This window comes from Choristoneura fumiferana, chromosome 10 (genome assembly GCF_025370935.1).
Source record: "Choristoneura fumiferana chromosome 10, NRCan_CFum_1, whole genome shotgun sequence".
Classification (NCBI taxonomy): domain Eukaryota; kingdom Metazoa; phylum Arthropoda; class Insecta; order Lepidoptera; family Tortricidae; genus Choristoneura; species Choristoneura fumiferana.
Window position 1 is genome coordinate 3857129 of NC_133481.1, and position 24823 is coordinate 3881951.

The 24823-nt window shown below is 40.1% G+C and overlaps 3 protein-coding genes across 5 annotated transcripts in view; 1 reads left to right on the plus strand and 2 right to left on the minus strand.

Moving 5' to 3' along the window:
• Window positions 1-695: 695 nt before the first annotated feature.
• Window positions 696-17451, minus strand: LOC141431859 (galectin-8-like). Of its 3 annotated transcripts, none has more exons than XM_074093134.1 (7): window positions 17187-17451; window positions 7531-7640; window positions 6973-7119; window positions 5558-5777; window positions 4896-5017; window positions 3991-4195; window positions 696-2867 (listed from the first exon to the last, which is right to left on the minus strand). In XM_074093134.1, exons 1-7 carry the CDS (start codon window positions 17313-17315, stop codon window positions 2664-2666), a joined length of 1137 nt encoding a protein of 378 aa, XP_073949235.1. In that variant the 5' UTR covers window positions 17316-17451; the 3' UTR covers window positions 696-2663. The 3 variants fall into 3 exon arrangements, with proteins under 3 accessions (XP_073949235.1, XP_073949236.1, XP_073949237.1); XM_074093135.1 differs by lacking the exon at window positions 17187-17451 and adding an exon at window positions 16263-16659; XM_074093136.1 differs by lacking the exon at window positions 17187-17451 and adding an exon at window positions 14955-15089.
• A 1634-nt stretch (window positions 17452-19085) lies between these two features.
• LOC141431559 (uncharacterized) overlaps window positions 19086-24823 on the minus strand; it is a 21483-nt gene continuing 15745 nt past the window's right edge. Inside the window, exon 17 of the mRNA XM_074092732.1 lies at window positions 19086-19350. Coding sequence (XP_073948833.1) covers window positions 19312-19350 — 39 coding nt within the window. The 3' untranslated portion in view covers window positions 19086-19311. The remainder of the gene's footprint in view (window positions 19351-24823) is intronic.
• LOC141431860 (uncharacterized) lies at window positions 20050-21338 on the plus strand. The gene has a single exon (XM_074093137.1). It carries the CDS (start codon window positions 20466-20468, stop codon window positions 21336-21338), a length of 873 nt encoding a protein of 290 aa, XP_073949238.1. The 5' UTR covers window positions 20050-20465.

The window sequence follows — 24823 nt, forward strand, 5'->3', positions numbered from 1 at the left end:
ATATTTACTACCATCCTGAAATTTTTCCACCCACCGGTTTAGATTTAAGAGGGGGGGGGGACGCTCGATTTTAATGAAAATTTGCACTTTAAAGTTGAATATTTCGCAAAAAAATCACTGAATCGAAAAATCGTCTTAGCAAACCCCTAATGGTTTTAAAATACCTATCCAACGATACTCCACACTATAGGGTTGGATGAGAAAAAAAAAATCACCCCCACTGTACGTCTATGGGGGTACCCTAAAAAAAAATATTTTTGAATTTTTAACTGTACCATTTTGTCGGCATAGTTTATTTATATATCCGTGCAAAATTACAGCTTTCTAGCATTGATAGTCTCTGAGCAAAGCCGCGGACGGACAGACAGACAGACAGACAGACATGGCGGGGGATAAGGGTTCCGTTTTTGCCATTTTGGCTCCGGAACCCTAAAAAGCACACACATATTTGGAAAGCAGGTTTACTAATACAATATTTCGAATCATCACATTCTTATCAACATAATACGATGAAGATAAAATGAACACTCCTCAAGTTAGTAAAAATATAAGGCTTCCCCAGGCCTTTTTCGTTGATATCACTTGCTAATTACCTACCTACTTTCTAAAAGCTAAGTAGACACATTTTTACGTAAGGGTTTAAAAATCTTATCGAACAGTTATACGAGGTTAATACAAATGAATTGACACAATGCTACCTAGTTAAGACACGCGTATATTTCCTGAGTAATACATAAATATCTTAAACATAAATAAATATAACTAAATCATGATTTATTTTAAATATACAACAGACTCAGATTATCACTTCCATTTCACTTTTCGCCAGTGATCTCATCACATAAGTAGGTTCCTACCTAACTACTTACCTATATGCATGTGTTAAATATGGCATTTCTTTCGTAACTGCTATAGCTATACCTAGTTCCATCCACGAAGACGCGTGATTTTGACAAAATTAGACATTAACGACATTGTAATAAGAATCACGGCACGCGTCATCGTGAATGACTGTAGGTACATGTAGTTAATTTTTTTTGAACTGAGCTCATCTACTTACTGATCCTATGTTCATAATGGCACTTTATCTGTGCAATCCTATTAAATATCTGCTTTTGATCTCGTAAGGGCCAAGCAAGTCGTTAAGTTTGCGTATTTTGAAGTCTATTGTTCAGAGAAATAGAGTTGATAACCACATTAACCTTCCAAAGCGGATATATTCTGCTTTTTCTACAAGTTCGATTGTAGTCTTAGGTGAGCTCAGAAGAATGAGCTCAGTTCAAAAAGGTTAAGCTAATACTTATTGCACAATACAAGTTACTTACACGTATCATATAATCATAATATCAATATTTAAAACACTGCACACATTTATGTACTTAGTTTGTCTCTCTTTACGTGATGTCAAAATAGGTAGATACCTATCTTCTCTCCTAAGACTTTTAAAGAGTACATAACTTTTGTAAACAATTATAATCTAGCTTCCAATACTTCTAGCTTAGTCAGGCCACATACATACAGTCAATATGCTATAAACATATTTAGTAGTCAGTCAGACCATTACATTATTACGGGTAAAACTTATTTAATCCAAAGTGCCCAGTTTTTTTTTACCACGTTTACTAGCAGGCTAATATCCACTCAATTAAGTGTCCAAGTAAAATTTTAAACTCAGTTCTAAGCAATATTTATTAAATTTTAATTGAAGAATAAAGTTCCATTTCATGCAATCAGTCATGACTTGGTTTTATACGCGACCGACTGCAAATTAATGCGACAAAGAGTAGGTAAAATAAACCGGGCCACCAAACTCTTGATTTCTTCATAACAATTATCATAAAATAAAGCTGCTTTACTTATTTATTATGCTTCATTCGATTTACATCCATTTCAATCTTAAGTTTGTATTTATCTGCAGATATCTCAAGAGTTTCTTGGCATTCAGATCTCAACGCTTGGAACCTCTCACTACAGCAATCTTCAACCAGACTACTTAATTCAGTCCAAATTCGCCATCATCCTGTTAGCTCAAAAAATTTCAACAGCAGTCCTCCCTAACTTCCAACGGTTAAGTGCGTTCGAGGAATGGTAAATACGTACAGTGCACTTGTGGATAAGCTCATAACGTCAGTAAAGTGAGCTCTGGTAATTGCCTCTTATTTAGTGCTTCCTTTTTCTCACATATGAGCTTTAGACTATGCAGGCCACAATGGTAATAAGCTTTATTTCAAGACATTACACAGATATCCCCATGTTTCATTCCTGAAGTTGCCTCTGTCTCTGTGTCTAATGCCTCACGCGAGTTGAAGCTTTTCAGTTCATGATGGCAGCAGTCAGAAACTTCTTGTAGTGCTCAACGGTTGACGATTGCGAGAAAAGGTACAGTTCCCCATGTCTCGACCTCGAAGTTGTCTCTAACTTTGATTCCCTTTTCACTTTGAGCTTAAGCTGATGACCTGATGGTAGGTATGTATGCTTATTTAAAGGCATGTTTAGTTTACTTTAAGCAGTCGAAATCTCACTTGCAGTCCTCAACGGATGAAGAGTGCGAGGAACGGCACACACAGACAAATTCCGGGATATCCACATGTCTCCTTCTCGAAGTTGTCTCTAACTCTGTTACCTTTTTCTCCGCGCGAGCTTAAGCTGATGAATCTGTTCCTTTAGCACTCAGAAACCCCCTTGCAGTCCTCAACGGTCGGGGACTGCGAGGACGGGCACACATAGATGCGTTCCGGGAACAGGTCCCCGCGCAGGCGCAGTGCGCGGGCCAGCGCCGGCGCCGCGCGGTGCTCCAGCTCGCCGATCAGCACGTCGTTGGCGAACACGGCCCACTCGCCCGGCCCGTGCACTATGCGGAACGTACTCTGAGGAAAATTAAGGGATTATGATTATTTACTAGCTTTTGCCCGCGGCTTCGCCCGCGTAGAGTTCGGTCATCGCGCGCTGTTCCCTCGAGAACTGTGCATTTTTTTGGGATAAAATGTCACTCTCTGGCCCATAAACTATCTCTATGCCAAAAATCACGTCGCTCCGTCGCTCCGTTCCGACGTGAAAGACGGACAAACATACATACAAACACACACACTTTCGCATTTATAATATTAGTATGGAAGTACGGATTTGCAGGAAAATTCCGAGGGAAACGTCGAAATGTCGAAAACTTATCATCAACGATAATAGTTTCTTTTTTTATTCGACTGGACGGAAAACGAGCAAGTGGGTCTCCTGATGGTAAGAGATCACCACCGCCCATAGACACCTGCAACACCAGGGGGATTGCAGATGCGTTGCCAACCTAGAAGCCTAAGATGGGATCCCTGAAGTGCCAGTAATTTCACCGGCTGTCTTACTCTCCACGCCAAAACACAACAGTGCAAGCACTGCTGCTTCACGACACGATTAGCGAGCAAGATGGTGGTAGCAATCTGGGCGGACCTTGCACAAGGTTCTACCACCTGCAATAGTGATCTATACCCCGTAAAAAATAATCATGCATCATATATCAGCCGTAGGATGTCCACTGTTGGAAATATGCCTTCCCATTAGGTAATTAGATCTCCAGTTGCTTCGGATGGAAGCGACTTGCATCCACTGTGATCCTGCGGCTTTTAACCAGGTCATCCGTCCGTCTCGTTGGACGTCATACACTGCGCTTGTCGATGTCTCCATTCGAGATCTTTTCAACGCCAACGGCCATCTGTTCTCCGTGCTACATGGCCTGTTCAATTGCCCATTGCGACTTCAACGAGCTGATTAACGAGGTGATCCTCGTTATTCTACGTATTTTCAAATTTGGGGAAATTTTGACCATTTTAAGCACCCCTCCCCCTTGTCAGACGTATTACTATGAAATTTCGGTGTCATAAACCGCCTAATAAATGTGTGACGTACTTTACTAGACGACCCTTTTCTGATTCGATCTCGTAGAGAAATCCAGATGAAATACTTAGGGTAGGTTCTTAGGGTGGATTACTTAGGGAAGGGTACCTGTGTGCCAGGTACGAGCGTGGCGGTCCGCTGGCGGCGCTCTTCGCCCCAGCCGCCGAGGCGCGAGTTAAGCACCACCAGCTGCCGCTCGCGGTGCGACTCGTCGTGCGCGCGCACGTTTACGTGGACGATCACGTTGGGCACCGGCCACTCGCGCGCCGCGTCCTGGATGTTAATCGTGAACGAATGTAGGAGCGGGCGAAGCCTGAAAAATGGGATTTGAGATGTTAAAGTTAAATTTTGAAAAATAAAATATTTGTGTCACAGAAAGACCAGTTACAGTGTAGGAACCTAGAATGTCCTTCCACTATGCTAGTGTTCCAGTTTAACCAACACTATTTCAGGCACTGGCAGTAACTCATATTCCCGGCCACAGGAATTCGAGGGTGTCTGATGGTTTTGGGTGCGTGAGTAGTGCTATCCCATATTTACCGGTGACAGTAGTACTTGCAGCATTCTTTTGTCGTGTTTCGGCAGCATATATACCGAGGACTCCCTGGTCAAACCCGATAAGTCGAAATAATTAACTGTTGAAAAAGAACACTATTTATGTAGAAGTTTAAATTCGAAATTTTTATGAATTATTAAATCGAGTTATTGGGTTTGACAAGCGAGGGAACCCTCGATATGTTCCTTTTATTTTAAAGAAGCATTAATATGTTACGGACGTGTGGTGATAAAACCTTCTCTTATAAAATCTTAGCAACTTGTCATGGTGGTATCTACCGAGTTAGATCATACATACGTGTTGTGTAGCAATTTATTAATGAGTTAGCCTCTGACTGTAACGGTTGATATTAACACAGTAACTCTAACCCTGCTAAATGCCTACCTCTAATATCTCTATACAACTGAAGGTCAACGGAAGAATTGTTACTAAAGCAACTTGAACGGGCGTTTCCTACCTTCCGTGTATAACCAACTGATGTCCTGGCGGAATTCCTTTAGTTAATAGAGCCGTAATATTTGGTCTCCAGCTGGGCTCGCTATCCATTGCGAGCGCGTCTAGACTATCTCTAATTGGCACCTGTAATTTGAAAGAAAAATACTGTATTACGATCATTGGTTTACATACAACATTAATCTAATTAATACCTTTAAACGAGCAATTCTTGTATATGTGTGTATATCAGTGGCAAAGTGTCCATAGAATATGATAGAACCCTATTCCCAGCATCGGCTCGCCCAATATTTACAAAATAGGACAACAGGACGCGCATGATTTATATGTATGCGATCTTTGCTTCGGCTTTACCACAAAAATATCTGACACTACGCCACTGGTGTATATATATAGCTCTGTCGCCCAGGTACTTAGATTTAAGAAGACAGGAGAAAAACTCTTTCCTCTATGTTTCCTTAAAACAAAGTTTACAGTTAAGAGACGCAGACATGATGATTAAAATAAGGTACACTTACACTTTTTCCAGATACACCGTAGGTAAACGGAAAGACAAGGAAACACGGTTTGGTTCCAAATATGCAGCAAAGCGTACCTCGAGCTATGATATACCTACCTGACTCAATATCACATATAAGTATTTGTGCTATTGCTGACATAACTCACCTCTACAGGCGGCGGTGCCAGCATAGGGTATAGTTCAGTCTTCTGTATATTTAGGGTGGCATCCCGGACACCGGTCACCTGCACCCAGGTGGCAACTAGTGGCGAGGGATTCCGATGCGTAAAATTGCAATAATGCTCTCCGTCCACCGCCCACATCGTCTCCGTCTCGTCTACGAGGACTTCTATCGTGAAGGGACGGCCCATTTTGAAGGGGAATGATCTGAAACATTCATATATATTTATTTTACAGTATGTTTCGAAACGTTTAAAGCAGGGCTAATACCGGTTTACGATCGAGTCAAAGACACATAAATTATTTTTAAAGTTTTTTATTCTGGACTGTGGAACAACCCGTAACCGACCGTGTCGTAATTTGGTGGTAAAGAAAAGTCTGTGGTTTTTTAAAATTAATTGATGCTACTTAAAAATCTGATATTTTTTTCTGTTAATTAAAAAGGTTATTCCTATCGATGAAAAAAGTTTCAAGAGTTTCTTAATTTTTTTATCCATTCCCCCATTAAGGAAAATGGTGGGACACAAACCAGTGAAACGACACAGGCTGGCCGCTGCCATAAATTAATTATCCTCGACCTAATTGCTTGGGATGTTTGAACGATCCACGCTTTAACAAGCCTAATACCATTGGTACTTAGAGTCGACCTACACTTTTAGCCTTATTATTGCAACTAGCTTGCCTTTATTAATAGGTAGGCGTAAGTAGCGCCTAAGCGTACCTTACCTACTCGGACAGAGCCGATTTATGAAATAAATAACCAGTGGTTATCCGGGGCTTCGTACGTGTAAACCATTAGATTCAGGAGTTAAATTGAAATTCCCGGTTTTCACTAATTTACTGTGGAAATTCCCAAAACTAATACGAGTAGGTATCTATGCACGATGCACACACTGTGCCAATTTTCATGACTAAACTCAGTGATTAAAAAATTACTTTCTGCCAAGTTTCTTGCGCTGCATTCTTGGCAATGATGGTCTTTCTAAAAACGCTGGATAAATTGACATGTTTTTTTGTTTTGTTTTGTTGATGCGTTTTGGGCTCTTTTGAGCCCTTTGTGGCCAAATACAGAATAAACAATAACTAACAAAATTAAAAAAGCCGTGGTGGTCTGGTGGTTTGAGCTATGGGCACGCAAGCAGAGGATTGTGGGTTCAAACCCCGGCTGACACCTCAGTTTTTCGAAATTCATGTTCGAAATTACATTTGTTTACCACAAGGTTTACGGAGAAGGATAACATCGCGAGGAAACCTGCACAAACATGCCAAGCAAATCAATGGTGTGTATGAATTTCCCAATCCGCACTGGGCCCGCGTGGGAACTACGACCCAAGTCCTTTATTCTGAGAGGAGGCCTGTGCGCAGCAGTGGGATATATAATTTTGATGCTTAACTCACTCACTTAAAAGCCGTGGTTTCCTCGGGCCCCCACTTCTCGTGGTGCCTCGTGTTGCGCACGACGTAGCACTGCGGCACTCGCACGTTGAAGTGCACCGCCACCTCCGCAGTCCGGGAGATGGGGTCGCCGGTCCCGATGTTTAACGCGAACCTGCACGACAATAGTAGATTGTACAACGAGAACATAAAACGAGCCATTTTACCCGAGACGTTCATATTCGCTGGGTGCGCGATGACAGCGCCAACTAGCGGTTATAATTACGGCGGACTTTGAAATATCAAATCAAATGGCTGGCTGTCATTGCGAAGAGTAGATAAGGAAACAAACAAATAATTTCAATGAAATATCGTAATTTACATAATAATTTATTAGACCTGCGAGAAAAAATGAGCATGTTAAGTTTACATTGACACATTCTTAGGGCGGTAAAGCGAAAGAGTTTGAAATGACCAATCGTGCGGCGCAATGTGATATAGGTAGGTAAATTGCACTATTTTTTTACAAGTCTATGTAGGTATGCTGTATGAGGCATAAAGTATTCTACGAACATCACTAGCATACCATGGTAAGTCCTCCGTAGGCGTCCCGGTGCAGAGTATGTGCGACCCTATCACCAAGGGCTCTGTCAGCGTCTGGTTGAACTTCACATCTCGGGCGTCCGCCAGTTGACACTGCGGGACACAATCATCATTTATTATTTGGTATACAAAGGAATAATACTCAGGTAGAAATAAACCTTTATGCCGTAGCATCCAGTCAACCAAAGATGTTCAAGATAGATCAACCTCATCTCATCAACATCATCATATTAGACGTAGTACATCCACTATTGGACATCAGCCTCCCCCATGGACCTCCAGTTGTTTCGGTTGGAAGCGGCTTGCATCCACCGTGAACCTGCGGCTTTTACCAGGTTATCCGTTCATCTCGTTGGTGGATCCTACACTATCTGCTCTTGTCGATCCACGCCCTCTGTTCGAGAACTTTACAGACTCATACCAAAGCTCTCGCTGCGCCATCGATCGTACGTAGTCCAGTACCCCTAGTGTAAGTTTTCGGTTACAAAATACGTCTCGATCGCGTTCGCGTTAAAATCTCAATTTACTTATATGGAAACACGAACAGCGCCTCTAGCGGAACGTTTGCGATGTTCGTGTTTCCATACAAATTGAGTTTTTAACGGGAACGCGATCGAGACGTATTTTGTAACCGAAAACTTACACTAAGGGCACAGACCGAAAGGTTCTTTTAGTGATAAAACCAAAACGTGTTTCGGCTAAACCTTTAATCTTTATTTATTACTGCTGCCAGTTATCAATGATTTGACGTACCTACGTACATCGGTGGTGTTTAGCCATTTATTTATTCAGGTATGTCTCATAGGGTCATTGATAAGATAAGATAGCAAATGCTAGCAAACCTTGACTTTGTAACAGCATTTCTTACAACCAAAATAAAAATATACTCGGCGGCAAAAAAACATACAAAATTACCGATTCTGCATATATTTGAGGGATAATTTTTTTGCCGCTCAGTATATTACAATGCAAATTGAAAAGAAAGTCCAGTCAGAAATGACTAGCTTCCCATCTTTGTTTTGAGACTTAGAAAAAAGCTAAGCATCTCGTGTCATTATGGCTTGTTTTAGTCCCTTGTTGAGCAATCTACTATTGTTATTAAATTTTATAAATACATTTTCCTAGCTTACTTATTTATGACCACAGCACAAGTACAACCAGCACAGCGCAGGCAAGGTAAGTGAACCCGAAAGAAATTGTGTAAATTTTACGAGTATTTGGTTTGATAATAGTCGGTGTGGCCGTTAGGTGTGGTAATTGTATTGTTTGTTTACGCATTAGCTAACTTTGCTGGGCGGTAACTCGTGAACGACCCATATTCTTTGGTTCATTATTCTTTACATTACACCTGTAACGTACTAATAAATGCCTACCTACTAACTATCTAATAAATATCGTAACACAGATGAAAAGTAATTAAGTTTTTTCTTTGTTTATCGTTTGGTATACTTAAATTAATTATGTAGTATTTATTAACAATTAAAAATAATAAAATAGACAATGTATATATAGTAAATAACTATTTCAAATTCAAAGCACTTTTTTACCACTTTCACGCAGGATCTACCTATTTTATACTCGACTGCCCGAAGGAGGATTATGTTTTTCGAGCGTATGTAAGTACGTCTACTTCTTTGCTTCTGTTTGCAGCTTGAATGGCTGAACGGATTTCAACATAATATATAATAGATATAAACATCATTGGACACTTGACACTAATTGACCTAGCCCCAAACTAAGCAAAGCTTTTACTATGGATACTATAGGCAGCGAATAAACATACTGATATAGATAAATAAATACTTAAATACATATTAAACATCCAAGACCCGAAAACAAACATTCATATTATTCATACAAATATCTGCCCCGGCCGGGAATCGAACCCGGGACCTTAAGCTTCGTAGTCAGGTTCTCTAAACACTTAGCCATACAGTTGTCAATAAGAGTTATCATTAGATCCGTCATAACTGACGGAGTGGCATAGGGTATATAATATTTTGATATGGCGTCCGTGAAATTAAATAGGTACATAAGTACCTGTAGAGAAGGGTTTTAAAACTGGCCCAGTCTAGGTGCTCATAAACATCTGAACACAAGCGTATTGTCACTCGCGTAAATAATTAATAGATAGAACCTGGGCGACCGAGCTTAGCTCGGGTTAATACTCGATAACAAGCGTTTTCCCAGAGATAAGACCAAGCTTAATCGATTTTTCATCCCCGTAAACCCCTATATACCTACCAAATTTCATCGAAATTGTTGGAGCCGTTTCCGAGATCCCCTAAATTATACATATATTATATAGTACAAGAATTGCTCGTTTAAAGGTACTTAGGTACCTATTAGATTTTTGACCACCTAGACAGCTGCGATTTTTATAACGGCATCTATACAAATATAGGGAAGTGCTATACTTATAATTTCAGACGATTATATTGTAGCTAAGATCGGTCGCAATGCCGATATCATGCATAGCACGGTACTTGACCTCCGCTGCGTCGCCTGCGTCAGTATGATCTCATCAAGGCACTGACTCCAGTTAAAGGCACTGTCGTCAAATAAGTCTCCGTACATATTTGTTGCCGATTGAATTTTTAATTACATTCCGTATAAATACGTGTGTGTTGTACATTGAATGCCAATGCTGCTTCGCTTTAATAGTTTCTTTATAAAAGCCTATGCACACAGCGTTTCTTTATTTAGCGTTTGTATCGATACGCACGCGGATCAGAAGGGCTACTACGAAATTCGAAAATCGAAATTTCGTATCGTACTATCCCTCTCACTCTCGTATTAAATAATATTAGCACAACGGGACGGTAAGATACGCACTCCAATTTTCGAATTTCATTAGTAGCCTCTCAGACGCAGCTTGTAGACCTTTGCACGCTACATATAAATAAATAAAGAAGACATTTATTCACTAATACGGAAGACACACATATACAATAAAATTTACACATTACACAAAAAATAAACCAAAAGAAATACATGAAAAATGTATCCTAATTTCGTCATCAAAATACGATCACCAAAATAATAGATAAGTCACCTAATAAATAGATTAGTTCCTTAATCCGATGCTTCTACCTATTTTACTAAGGCAGTGCCCTTAGTGTAAGTTTTCGCTTACAAAATACGTCTCGATCGCGTTCGCGTTAAAATCTCAATTTGTATGGAAACACGAACATCGCAAACGTTCCGCTAGAGGCGCTGTTCATGTTTCTATATAAATTGAGATTTTAACGCGAACGCGATCGAGACGTATTTTGTAACCGAAAACTTACACTAGGGGTACAGGTCTGGTTAGGTTCGACGACGAGCGAAGCGAGGAGGAGTGTTATGTAGAACTGCGACCCTCAGTGCGCTAGCCGAGCGAGCGAAGCGGGCGTGCCGCGGCAGCGGCCGGTGAAGTGCCAGAACCGAACATTTTTTGCTAATACTAATTGTATGATGAATATAAATGTTTGTAGTAGGTACTTGAGTCTTGGATGTTTGTATGTATTTAAGTGGTTTACTACTGTTTCGGCGAATAACGTTTGGCAACCTGTTTCATTTCGCAACTTTTCATTTCCCAACTGTTTAATATTTCTGAAACTGTAAATATTTCAGGATTTTTATAAAACTAACCTGAACGATGGCCCTGAAATAAATCCTGAAATATTTACTGTTTTAGAGTTTGCGAAATGAAAAGTTGGGAAATGAAACAGGTTGCCAAACGTTGCGTTGCTAAAACGCAGTAGGTACTCGTATTTAAGTATATATGTATGTATGTCTACCCGTTGTTTAGCACCCATAGCACAAACTTTGCTTAGTTGGGTCAATTGGTGTAATTTGTGTGAAGATATATTGTTATTACTTATTTCATTCATATATCATATCATTATCGTCAAATTTATGTTCAATTATTTAATGATCAATATTATTTTCCAGTGATTATAATGAATTTTTAGGAAGCCATGTCTATATTGTTTGGTGATTCAGTTTTAATGACACATCTATTATTTTGGAACCCAATATAATTATTTGATGATCAATATTATTTCAGAGTAATTTTTAAATAATATTTAGGTAACCGTTATTTTTAGGCGATTCAATTTAGGTGACAGATCTACTATTTTAGGAACAAATATTATTTATTAGGTCGCCGAAAACGCATTTCATTAGGTGATCAATAAAATCATACCCTTTTTTATATCCCAGAGTCCAAGTAGAAATTACACCTTAACACGCGAGGTTTCACTTAGCGTTGCTAGAAGATTGTGTTGAAGTGTGTTGTTGTTAGGAACATTTAAAAATATATACATATATATACCTACTAGCTTTTGCCCGCGGCTTCGCCCGCGTGGAATTCGGTTATCGCGCGCTGTTCCCTCGGGAACTGTGCATTTTTCCGGGATAAAAAGTAGCCTATGTCACTCTGGCCCATAAACTATCTCTAAGCCAAAAATCACGTCGATCCGTCGCTCCGTTTCGACGTGAAAGACGGACAAACATAAAAACACACACACTTTCGCATTTATAATATTAGTATGGATTTACCATTCATATATGGATTCACATTTTAGGTAGCGACCTAAAAGAAGTTGTTTATTTTCTTTATACATAGTAAATAATATTAGGTTACAACTCGCAGAGGGTGGATTTTTATTGTCGACGCTCATAGGTAATCATAAGAACTCATAATTTTCGTGTCTTTATATCTACGACTAAGGCTAAATATTCTCTTTCTCTTGTTAGCTGTTGTTATACAATACAATTATAATTATATTTTTTCCAATGGCTTCACGGCCTGTTAAAGTCAGTGAAAATGTGGTGGAAATATATGGGTGACATCACCTCCCGCAACCTTCAAATCTGAGGAAAACACGCGGTGGATTCGAAAATAGTTTTATACTATAAGCACTAACGAGCTTCTGTGATGATATCTCTATTTTTATGCGAGTCCATTAGACATTTTCTTCTCGGATTTGAGATGCGTTGTAATGCTGCGTACCCACCAGACCACGGGATAGATTTTTGTAATGAATGACACACTAGAGAATTGACAAGATTTCATATATCTAATACTATAATTTGATTCGTTCTCTGTATTCTGTTTGGAAAGACTCTTGATATTAAAAAAAAAACCAAGATGTGCTTATTCTAAAAGGGCATAACTCCAAAACTACCACACAATAGATCCATTACTTTGTCTAGTCTCTATTAAAAAAAAAGATCACGTAAATCTGACGTAGACGTTGTCAGAATTATGACAGCTCCTTTTTCTGGTGAAAAGGGCAAAGGAAACATATCTATTCTGTGGTAGTGTCGGCAAATTTTCAATTTTTCGTATTTTTATTATTATAATAAATATTTTCCCATGTTCAGGAGGCAAAACTTTCGATTCCTGTAGTAATTTACAGGTGTTCAAAAAATTAAATCTTGTCAATTCTCGAAAGTGGTTAAAAGTTGTGATGAATTTAAAATGCGAATAGAGTAGGAGAAAATGATCGAAAACATATCGACGCTACTTAGCTCCACCCATAAAATACCACAACCAAATAATATGCGGCATATAGGCCATAGACCTAATAACAGTATAGATAGGATAAGTCAATGTGTATCAAACACTTATGGACATGGTCTGAAATAAATGTGTATTCCCATACATTACAATCATTTCAAAAATATAAGTAGTTTTTAATGAATCCATTTGACTTGACGCTTATCGGTAATTTACGATAGCAAACCAGCTTTAATTTGTTCAAGCATATTAGTCCTCAAGTTTTTTCCTCATGTTTTTACCCGACCCACCGAGGACTTCCGCTTAGCTGTTAATTACGCGATCAAAATAACATTGAAGTTACTTCTTGTAAACAAAGTATAATCTTATTTTATTATTTATTTTGTGGCATAGTTCTAATACTTAAGTAGTGCCAAATTACTAGCTATTTTTTCCGAAATCTGAGAGAGGGCATGACCTATTTCAACTCAACATTTTATCTACCTTCATCTTACTATCAAAATACGCCAGGAAATGCTTATGGAAATGGTTAGGTAAGTACTGAAGCATGTATCACAAAAACAAGTACAAGATTCAAGACTATACAGATAGTAGTAGTTAAGATAGTGAAAGGAAGACCGTGTCAATAAAATGCTGGATTGATCAATGAATCACAATGACACAAGAACATTGACTGTGTGTGTCAACGAAAAAACTTAATTCGTCATGTTGACCAAGTGTATTCACCGAGTGAGTCATCATTCAGAGGATATACCTAGCTACCGCGTATAAGCAGGTGTCTATGAAATTAGTACCTCCTCGCTTTAAGTTCTTTGTCAATTTCCTACGACGATTCGTTTATGACGTTACATTGACAAGGTACCATTTGTTATAATAGTTATGTCAGCATCAAAAGTAGCAGATCACTTTTTTACTTTGTGGTTTTAACAGATTTTGTCAAATTTGTATGGTGTTAATTACGACGACAAAGTACAAAAGTATGCAGCTACTTTTGATGCTGACCGTACCACTAACTAATTGGCAAACCAAACTAACTCAAACACAAAAATAACACACACTTCACACCTAGCTGTAACGGGTTTGGGTTCACTAAGTACATATAACTTCGTGACTGAAAAATTCAAATGACGCTTATCGTGTTCATTTTTTAACCCCCGACGCAAAAAGAGGGGTGTTATAAGTTTGACCGCTGTGTGTCCGTCTGTCTGTGTGTTTGTCTGTGGCACTGTAGCTCTTAAACGGGTGGACCGATTTGAACGCGGTTTTTTTTATTAAAAATCAGGTTTTCTATCGATGGTTCTTAGACATGTTTCATCAAAATCGGTTCAGCTGTGTTTGAGACATTGAACTTTGAAGTGACAAAGTCGGGGGTTTCCCAACTTTTTATTGATAAGGTTATTACAGACACATAACATTTTATATGTACTTGGGTCATACAAGTTCTATATAGTAAGTATAGGTAAGTATAAAGTGAGTAAGGCACTTGTCCCACCGCCGACGATGAGCGAGAAGCGAGTAGAGCCAGTAACTAGAAACGAGTGGGCGAGCAGCGAGAAGCGAGTGTAGTTTTGTCGCTCGGCTGTAAGCGAGTGTTCGCGTGCGACGGGCGATTACTCGCTCCACTCGACTCACTCGTGCGGGGCGGCCGCCAAGCTGACATCGCTGAGCGAGTATCTATAGCTCAGCGAGTTTTATACCTCTTGTCGCTGCGACAAAAGATGTACGAGCGAGTTCTCGCCGACAGCCAGCGATCAACTATTAGTATATGTGTCTCTTTTACTCACACAGGATCTTATATCTTTTGTTCGTTTCTTGAGCGAGAAAATAGTCGATAGCCAATCGTTTCCTCGCTGGCGGTGAGACAAGTGCCTTAGGCACTACAGGTATTTGTTACTTACCATTTTGACACTTCACTTAAAAACGTACGCAATGAATACAAGACAGTTTTTGTTTAAATACTTGTGTGACAACCACTATAATATGGTGAACGATATTTTTACACACCCATCTTTAGCTGAGCGTCGAAAAGGGACTGTGCTAGTCAATTAAAAGCACCGGGGCTAGCGCAGGTAAAATCCGTGCCAGTGGGTAAGGTAAAAGAAAAATAAAAACCGGCCAAGAGCGTGAACACGCCCAAAATAGGGTTCCGTGGCCAATACGAAAAAAATAAGATATTTTTCTAAGGATTTCGTATTTTATACCTCAGGCTGCTATTTACTCTTAAACTAAACAACTACTAATAATTCTCAACCAAACTTAGCCGTTATTGTTTTCCTTGAAAGTTTGATATACTTACTACCATCCTGATTTTTTTCAAACTTTTCCTAGCGGGGGACGCTAGATTTTAATGAAAATTTGCACTTTAAAGTTGAATATTTTGCAAACAAGTCACTGAATCGAAAAATTGTTTTAGCAACCCCCTAATGATTTTAAAAGACCTATCCAACAATACCCCTCATTACAAGGTTGGAGCAGAAAAAAAAACACCCCACACTACGTCTATGGTAGGTATGGTAGGCACTAAAAAAATGTTTTTTGAAATTTTCATTATACCATTTTGTCGGCATTGTTTACATACATATTCGTGCAAAATTACAGCTATCTAGCATTGATAGTCCCTGAGCAAAGCCGCGGACGGACAGACAGACAGACAGACAGTCATAGCGAAACTATAAGAGTTCCGTTTTTGCCATTTTGGCTCCGGAACCCTAAAAAGCAAGCTTTTGTTGCGTGCGAGTCTCGGCACAGAATATATAATAGTACTAACGTAAGCAGTTGTATTGGTATAAATTGATATAATTTAATATTGCGGTAAGCATTGTATCAGTAGGTAACACAATTAAGTATATTTCAAAACTGAAAATTTCTGATCTGGTAATGGCGAAAGATTTGAGGGTTTATTTATAAATGGACGAAAGTTGTGATGTTACTTTTTGAAAACTGTTCCGAGCCATAATTTTATACCTAAGTAGGTATATAAAGTAACCATTTTCGCTGTTATTTGAGCATAAAATTACTACTTATTTGATTAGCAGGATAATAAAATAACTTTCTTTTAAATGTTCAAACTTTGTAGTTAGGTACCTTACTTTTTGTTTTCAGGTGAAACATTTGAGCAGTTAAAACTTTTTTTTCTGGATATTTTTAAAACCTACGCTCATATAGTATGTAGCCAACTTAATAAATCCTACATTTATATACTCTACCAAAGTGACTGGAACATGGTCCTCGTCTATACTGCCGGTGGAATCCGGCGGCCGTGCGCGGCAAAACAGCCGGCGGCAAAACGCACCGCAACCGCACCGGTCACCGCACACCATCACACTCACTAAATAACACTACTAAAGTTCACTAACTCACTGTATAATAACTACTTTTGAATTATATTCGCTCGCTCGTGCCAGACGATGTGGAAGTGGAATCAGGACAGCCGTTCGCCACAAACTATAAAGAGAACTAACGTTGCCGTTCGCACACTAAAATTACCCGCGTTCAAACAATCGCGACTGATATAGGCAGAGGTACGTTTACGTTTCAACAGCAATGCTGTCAGTCCCATGGCCATGTTTGTTTATTGTTGAATAATTTTTGCATACTAATCGTTATACCAAAGCTCATTATCGTATGGAGGTATTTGGAGAATTTTAATAATTCTAATTTTCAATGCCATCTGTCAGATTAAGAAGGAAGCGGAGCGACTCTTGATGAAACAAAATTAGGCGCGCCAGCGCCATCTATTGTACGTTAGGAAAACTATAACAATGTTTTGGTTGAGATGTGATTTTGCTACTGTTTAGTAGTTTGGTGTTATCTTGTCTGATAAGAAGACTTATCAAACGTAACACACTAGAAAAATACGTTTCGGTTGTACCTATAATTAAATGGTCATACTTAAACGTCCTAATTATTACATTCCATCGGGCCAATCATGAAGCAATTTATAATTCAATATAAACAAAATAGTAAACAAAGGTCCTGTCTAGTGTCAATAGGAAACCAATAAAAATCATTAGTCTACGTGGCTGAGGTTAAGTACTTTCTTAACGTAGTTTGATCATGTACGGCTTTCTCAGAAACAATATACTAACTCGACGTCCTTTGCTTAAAGTTAATTAATACTTAATACTAACCTCAAAATCGAAAGCATCCTCTGCGAAGTCGTAGTCATCAAACTTATCAAATTCACTCGGCTTGTAACCTTCATCGATGTTGTATTCCATCGTGATACAGTTCACACATTTCAGAGAGTCCACCGGCATGTATAACAGTACACTAATTCACTGTAGTTTATTTAACACTGACCAGCCATAGCCTTATAGCATAGCACTGATGTTTATACTATGTACACATGTATATCTGCGCTATACGCAAACGCAATGCAGTATGATGGGACAACGTAAACAGTTTTCGACGAGCTCGTCTTTTATCTCTTTTTGTTGTCACTTAATAACAAGGACAAAGTATCTTAACGATTAGGTTACCGTTTGATCCAATCCAATAGCGAATTGGTACGCGTATTATTGTAGCAAAGGCGTATTAAATTAGATAATTTATTGTTTGAGTGTTAAAATGAACTCGTTACGGATGTTCGATTGACTAACCGGTTATTTAATATGTTTTACTTTAACTGCTGGTTCGATTAACATATTTTGTATTTAACGTACATAAATAATCGAAGTCTCTGACTCTCTCATAGATGGAATTTTACTAAATTGGATTAATTGATCGATTCAGGCGTTACTTTGGCGGAGGTTCACATGAATGAGCTAGAACCCTTTGATATCATCATCATACCTATTTATTAGCCGCAGGACGTGTTCCTGGATGTAGGCGTAGTTGTTTACATTGTTGGTTGAACTACATTATTATTGGAATAACCACTTTATATAAGCCATCTGTCTAAAGAGATTATTTCAGATACGAACCCGTCAATTTGTTATAAGTACTTTGGCGTAAAGCAGATTAGATTTTAATTGTACCTAGACCGTAGGTAAAATAAGTAATAATAAGTAATAAGTACCTAGCCAGACCAGTTGAAATTGCAACTCTGTTTTTCTATAATGCAATTTGTTTTTACGTTATTCAATAAACAAGTAATATTATGTAATACCAGCCGTTACCCACGACTCCGTCCGCGTAAAATTTGTTTATCGCTTCCCGCGGGAACAATGCAATTTTCCGGGATAAAAACTATCCAACGTCCTTCCCCGGGATTCAAAATATCTGTATACCGAATTTCATCTTAATCGGTTCAGCAGTTAAACGTGATGGAGTAAGAAACAAACAAACAGACTCACCAACTTTCGCATTTATAATATTAGTAGGATGACAGGGTTCCATGGTGGTCCAGGAATCAAATAGGTTGACATACCTGAGCATTACTAAAAAAGTTTGTACATTTGATTTGCGACTCCGACTTGGGTAAAAATTTGCAGGTAGATAGAGTGAACGATACTGAGTTTAAATAACAGTCTCCCGAAATGTCCCAATTAATTTGTATGGAAAGTTCCTTTTTTGTTACCGCAAATCCATAGAGTTTTGGTAACAAAAAAGGAAATTTGAGAGACTATGTTATTACGACTAGTATCGTTCACTCTACATACCTGCAAATTTTTATCCAAATCGGAGTCGCAAATCAAATGTACAAACATTATTAGAAATGCTCACCTAGGTATGTCTGATTTCACAGAAGGTAAAACAAGTGTTTACCGCGAGTTATAAAAAAGCGTTATTAAGAAGACACCTGTTTTGGTACTTTTTGTGGTAACAATTTTTAATTTTAAAAAGTATTTTAGCGTACTCCATTTTTGTTATACTCGTAGGTATACACCTGTACGATAAAAAGTAGGTACTCGTACGATACTCTATATAAGACTATGGTTAGCAACGGCCTTAGACGATGGAGATCCCTGAATTTTCTGACAGTTAATTTTTTTTTCAAAACGTGTGACACAAATCATCGTGACCGGACCTCACACGTATAGGAAAAGCAGCACAAGGTATATAGGTTCCTAGTTAAATAAAATTCATTATCATTTTACAAATGTTTTTTTTTATTCGTTTGGCATTTGTGACTCGGATTAGTCTTCTATGCGCTGAGAGGCATGCTTCATTCATAAGAAACAGTTATGGGCTCATAACCTTTAGCAGCAGCTGGGTTCTACAAATAAAACAAATGGTAATCATTTTGCAATATAAATGAACAAAAATAAAAAAATAAACCGTTTTCATGGCTGCACCTTAAAAAATCAATCTTCATTTCTTTTTCGTTGTCCTTCTCTTGACGGGGGGTGCCTGTAATGTAAACAAAACAACTTCAATTGGTGTTGAAATTCCCCCATTAAACTATCTGAACATTCAGGGGCTGTTTCACCATCCATTGATTAGTGTTAACTGGCGGTTAGGTGTGATGCCGTCTCTATTTGTTTTGTTCGAATAGACGGAGACGGCATCACATTTAACCTTCGGTTGACGCTAATCAATGGATGGTGAAACAGCCCCTTAGATTTCTATATTGAAATACACTAGTGTAGTTTCTATTACAGTCGAGTTCATAAACTTGTGAGCAAAATTTTGATCAAAAATATCTGAACACGACTCTATTGTATGGCAAAGAAGCGTTTTTAGATATTTTTGATAAAATTTTTGCTCACATTTTATGAATTCGACTGTACAATGATAGATGAGTAAAATGTTTAAAATCCTTGAAAGTACAGTCGAACAAATTGAATCATGACCCAGGGTGGACCCTTGTGCTACTAATGTGATGTTGACATCTCATAATTTGTCTAGGAAATTATAGTGAAATGCAAATTTTTATTGAAGATTATAGTCATATTTACATCATTATTTATTTATCTATCTGATCACAAAAATCAAAAGTAATTAAGTAAATAATAATAAATAACACAAAAAAAACAATTATACAATAAAAAAAATACAAAATATAAAAAAATAAATAAACGAAAAACAATTAAATGATAAATTTGTGGCGAGCTTATATCGCCTCAAATATTGTCCTATGGAAACGAGCGCCGCGACGTCACCGATTGCCTGAGGTCCGGGCGCGGGGGGCCCGGCCGCGAGAACGGACCGCGCCGTCCGCGCCGCGCCGCCATGACAGTCAGTCTCGATTCTCGATGCAAGACGCTGTGCGTGCACTCGCCGCTCGCGCGCACATAATAATTACGTCGCCCCGCTAAACTGTTTTCGTTCCTTTTTCTCGTATGCTTTTACTTCATTAGTGAAACTTGTATAATTGTGTTCGATTGATAATAAAGACAATTTGTGTAAAACTCAGTTTTTCTTATTGGACTTGAACATCATACAAAGTTAGATACCTAATCTACATTGGTGACCCCGATAGAACACCTGGAAGAAGCAAGTGACACCTATACATATTTTAGAAGATGGAAAACGAGAAAAAAGATTCATGCCTGAAGGACGGGCATAGCGGAAAAGGCGACCAAACATCAGTGCGCGTTTCCACTGACCCATCCGAGATTTGCCGAGTCAGTGTTCGCATTCCTCCCTTTTGGCCAGAGGAGCCTGAAATTTGGTTCGCTCAAATAGAAGGACAATTTAGTCTCTCCAACATAACTTCCGATACAACCAAGTTTAACTACGTCATTAGCAATCTGGACCAACAGTTTTGCAAAGAAGTCAAAGACATTATTATTTCACCACCCGCGGCTAACAAATACGAAAAACTTAAGTTGGAGCTCACGACGCGCCTCACGGCGACCAAAGACAAGAAATTACAGCAGTTGTTGATGCATGAAGAACTCGGAGATCGAAAGCCCTCTCAATTTCTGAGACACCTGAGCGACTTGGGCGGTCCTACCCTACCGGAAGACATACTACTGTCAATATGGAAATCCCGCCTCCCAAGTAATATTCAGACCGTTCTGGCTGCGCAGCCCACAGCTTCCCGAGATATACTTGCTGACCTGGCGGACCGCGTTCATGATATAGTGCCTCAGGTACCACAAGTTGCTTCGACATCTACGGCCGTTCCAGGGTCAACTCTCGACGCATTATCTAGAGAAATCGCAGAGCTGAGGAAGCAAATGCAAGACTTGACTGCAGGTATGGATAGGTCACGTGCTCAGACACGCTCAAAGTCAAGACAGCAACGCAACCGTAGCAAGACAGGCACAAGATCCGCCTCCAACTGCCGCAAATTTCCAGTATGCTGGTACCACGCGAAATTCGGCAAAAACGCTACCAGATGCGACAAACCGTGTGATTTCCCATCGGAAAACTTGCCGGGCAGTCAGTAATGGCGACAGATGATTGCCCCCGCCTCTCAGGTCGCCTGTTTGTGACAGATCGCAAGACAAAAACGTCATTTCTCATTGACACCGGTAGTGATCTTTGCGTTTTTCCATACTCCGCACTCAAACAGCGACGTCCTAAAACCAATTATCAGCTTTGTGCAGCAAATGGATCAGTTATAAACACGTTTGGCTATACTCAATTAAAATTGGACCTCGGACTTCGTCGAGAATACCCATGGCGCTTCATCGTAGCCGATGTTACCAAAGCTATCATCGGCGCCGACTTCCTAAGACATTACAGTCTTATGGTCGACATTCGACATCAAAAGTTGGTGGACAGCACTACATCTTTATCAGCCATTGGAACTTCAGCAGATTCAACGGATAATCTTTGCTCGGTAAAAATAATGTCCAACGACTCCAAGTGTCACAACATCCTCAAACAATATCCTGAGATAACACATCCTTCGGGCATCCAGAAACATACAAAGCATAACACCGTACACTTTATAAAAACAACACCCGGACCACCTGTGTCGTCCTCCCCACGAAGGTTAGCACCAGACAAACTGTTAATTGCAAAAAGGGAGTTCGAAGCAATGCTGGCGGATGGAACTGCGCGGCCATCAAAAAGCCCCTGGTCATCTGCACTGCACTTAGCGCCGAAGAAAGAAAACGGCTGGCGCCCCTGCGGTGATTACCGTATGTTAAATGCACGGACTATACCCGACAGGTATCCAATTCGCCACATACAAGACTTCGCCCACAATATATCAGGCTGTAAGATATTTTCAAAATTAGACTTGGTAAAGGCATACAACCAGATACCCGTCAGCGAGGAAGATATACCAAAAACTGCAATTACGACGCCTTTTGGATTATACGAGTTTCCAGTCATGACGTTCGGTCTGCGAAACGCGGGACAGACGTTCCAGCGCTTTGTTGACGAGATGACAAGGGGTCTGGATTTTTGTTATGCATACCTTGATGACTTTTTGATATTTTCGAAAAATAATGAAGAGCATGAAAAACATTTGCATTTAGTCTTCGAGAGGCTCAAACAATACGGCATGCTAATCAACACAACAAAATGTATATTCGCCGTGACAGAAATTACATTTTTGGGCTACTCAATCTCCGCCGAAGGGACTAAACCTCTAGAAACAAAGGTTGACGCAATAAAAAGCTTTCCCATTCCTAAAACGGTTAAGGAGTTGAGAAGATTTTTGGGGATGCTAAACTTTTACAGACGTTTTATTCCTAACGCTGCTCAAGATCAAAGCCCATTAAACTCGCTGCTGGTCGGCTCAGTAAAAGGTTCCCATCCGGTGAACATAACTAACGACGCACTGAAGGCATTTAACAAGTGCAAAGAGAATTTAAGCCATGCGACCATGCTAGCACACCCCGATTGTCACGCAAATCTCGGGATAGCATGTGACGCATCTGACACAGCAATCGGAGCGGTGCTGCAACAACAGAAGGTTGGGTCCTGGCAGCCGCTAGCTTTTTTCTCGAGAAAACTCAATCCAGCTCAACAAAAATATTCACCGTACGACAGGGAACTACTGGCTATCTACGAGGCAGTAAAATATTTCCGGCACATGGTCGAGGCAAGAAATTTCACGATTTACACAGACCACAAGCCACTTAGTTTCGCATTTCACAACCGCAAGGAAAACTGCTCGCCAAGACAGTACAGGCACTTGGATTATATATCTCAATTCACCACAGATATAAGACACATCGCGGGTAAAGATAACATCGTGGCTGATACATTGTCACGCATAGAAGAAATCACGACACCTATTAGCCTCATTCAGCTAGCTGAGGCGCAGGAAGGAGATCCAGAGCTGCAATCACTTCTGCAAAACAGCACATCGCTGCGCCTAAGTAAATTTACACTACCCGAAACGCACCTTGAGATATATTGCGACACAAGCACGCAAACTCCAAGACCGTACGTGGCTAAAAAGCTTAGAAAGCAAATCTTTACCAACCTACACACACTTAGCCACCCTGGTGCAAACGCTTCTGCGCGGCTGCTCGCACAACGCTACGTCTGGCCAGGGATCAGAAAAAACTGCCGCGACTGGGCACGCGCATGTATCCCCTGTCAGCGCTCCAAGATAACAAGGCACGTCACAGCACCCTTAAGTACTTTCCCACTGCCACGTGCCAGATTTATGAATGTCCATATCGACCTTATTGGACCGCTGCCACAGTCAAACGGATATCGATATTGCCTCACAGCCGTAGACCGATTCACTCGATGGCCAGAAGCAATACCAATAGTCGACGCCAGCGCCGAAACCGTAGCAAAAGCCTTGCTGTCAGGGTGGATAGCTAGATTCGGCTGCCCAACAAATATCGTCACAGACCGAGGGCGACAATTCGAATCCGCCTTATTTCAACACTTAGCAAAAATTTCTGGATTTGAACATAGGAAAACGACTGCTTACCACCCAGCTTGCAACGGCCTCGTAGAGCGCTTCCACAGACAGTTGAAGGCGGCTATCACATGCCATGCCACAGAGAACTGGAGTGAGGCACTACCGCTAGTTCTATTAGGCATCAGAAGCGCATACAAAGACGATCTACAGACTTCTTCAGCTGAAGCGGTGTATGGCGAAACACTCAGGTTACCAGGGGAGTTTTTCGAGGCCTCCACGCACGGAACGACTGATATATGTGAGTATATTGGACGCCTTCGCACACTCACTAAAAAAATTCAACCTAAGCCTGCTTCACGCCACTGCAATAAACCAATTTTCATATACAAAGACTTAGCTACGGCCAGCCATGTATTTTTAAGAGACGACACTCTGCGCGGTTCACTACAACCTGCATATACCGGCCCATACAATGTTCTACAGAGAGGTGACAAGGTTTTCAAATTAATGATTAAGGGCAAAAGTGTCACAGTAACGATAGATCGCCTTAAACCGGCATACATACTAGAAAATGATGAAGAAAACCAGCTACCCCTCACAAACACGTCCGACCACGAGCCAGCTAAAGACACAGCAAAAAAACAAGCCGTTACAACACGTTCCGGACGCAAAGTGAAATTCCCTGCACGTCTACTATCGCCCGTAGCGACGGTCTCTGGAAGGGGCTGATGTGGCGAGCTTATATCGCCTCAAATATTGTCCTATGGAAACGAGCGCCGCGACGTCACCGATTGCCTGAGGTCCGGGCGCGGGGGGCCCGACCGCGTGAACGGACCGCGCCGTCCGCGCCGCGCCGCCATGACAGTCAGTCTCGATCCTCGATGCAAGACGCTGTGCGTGCACTCGCCGCTCGCGCGGACATAATAATTACGTTGTCCCGCTAAACCGTTTTCGTTCCTTTTTTTCGTGTGCTTTTACTTCATTAGTGAAACTTGTATAATTGTGTTCGATTGAGAATAAAGACAATTTGTGTAAAACTCAGTTTTTCTTATTGGACTTGAACATCATACAAAGTTAGATACCTAATCTACAAAT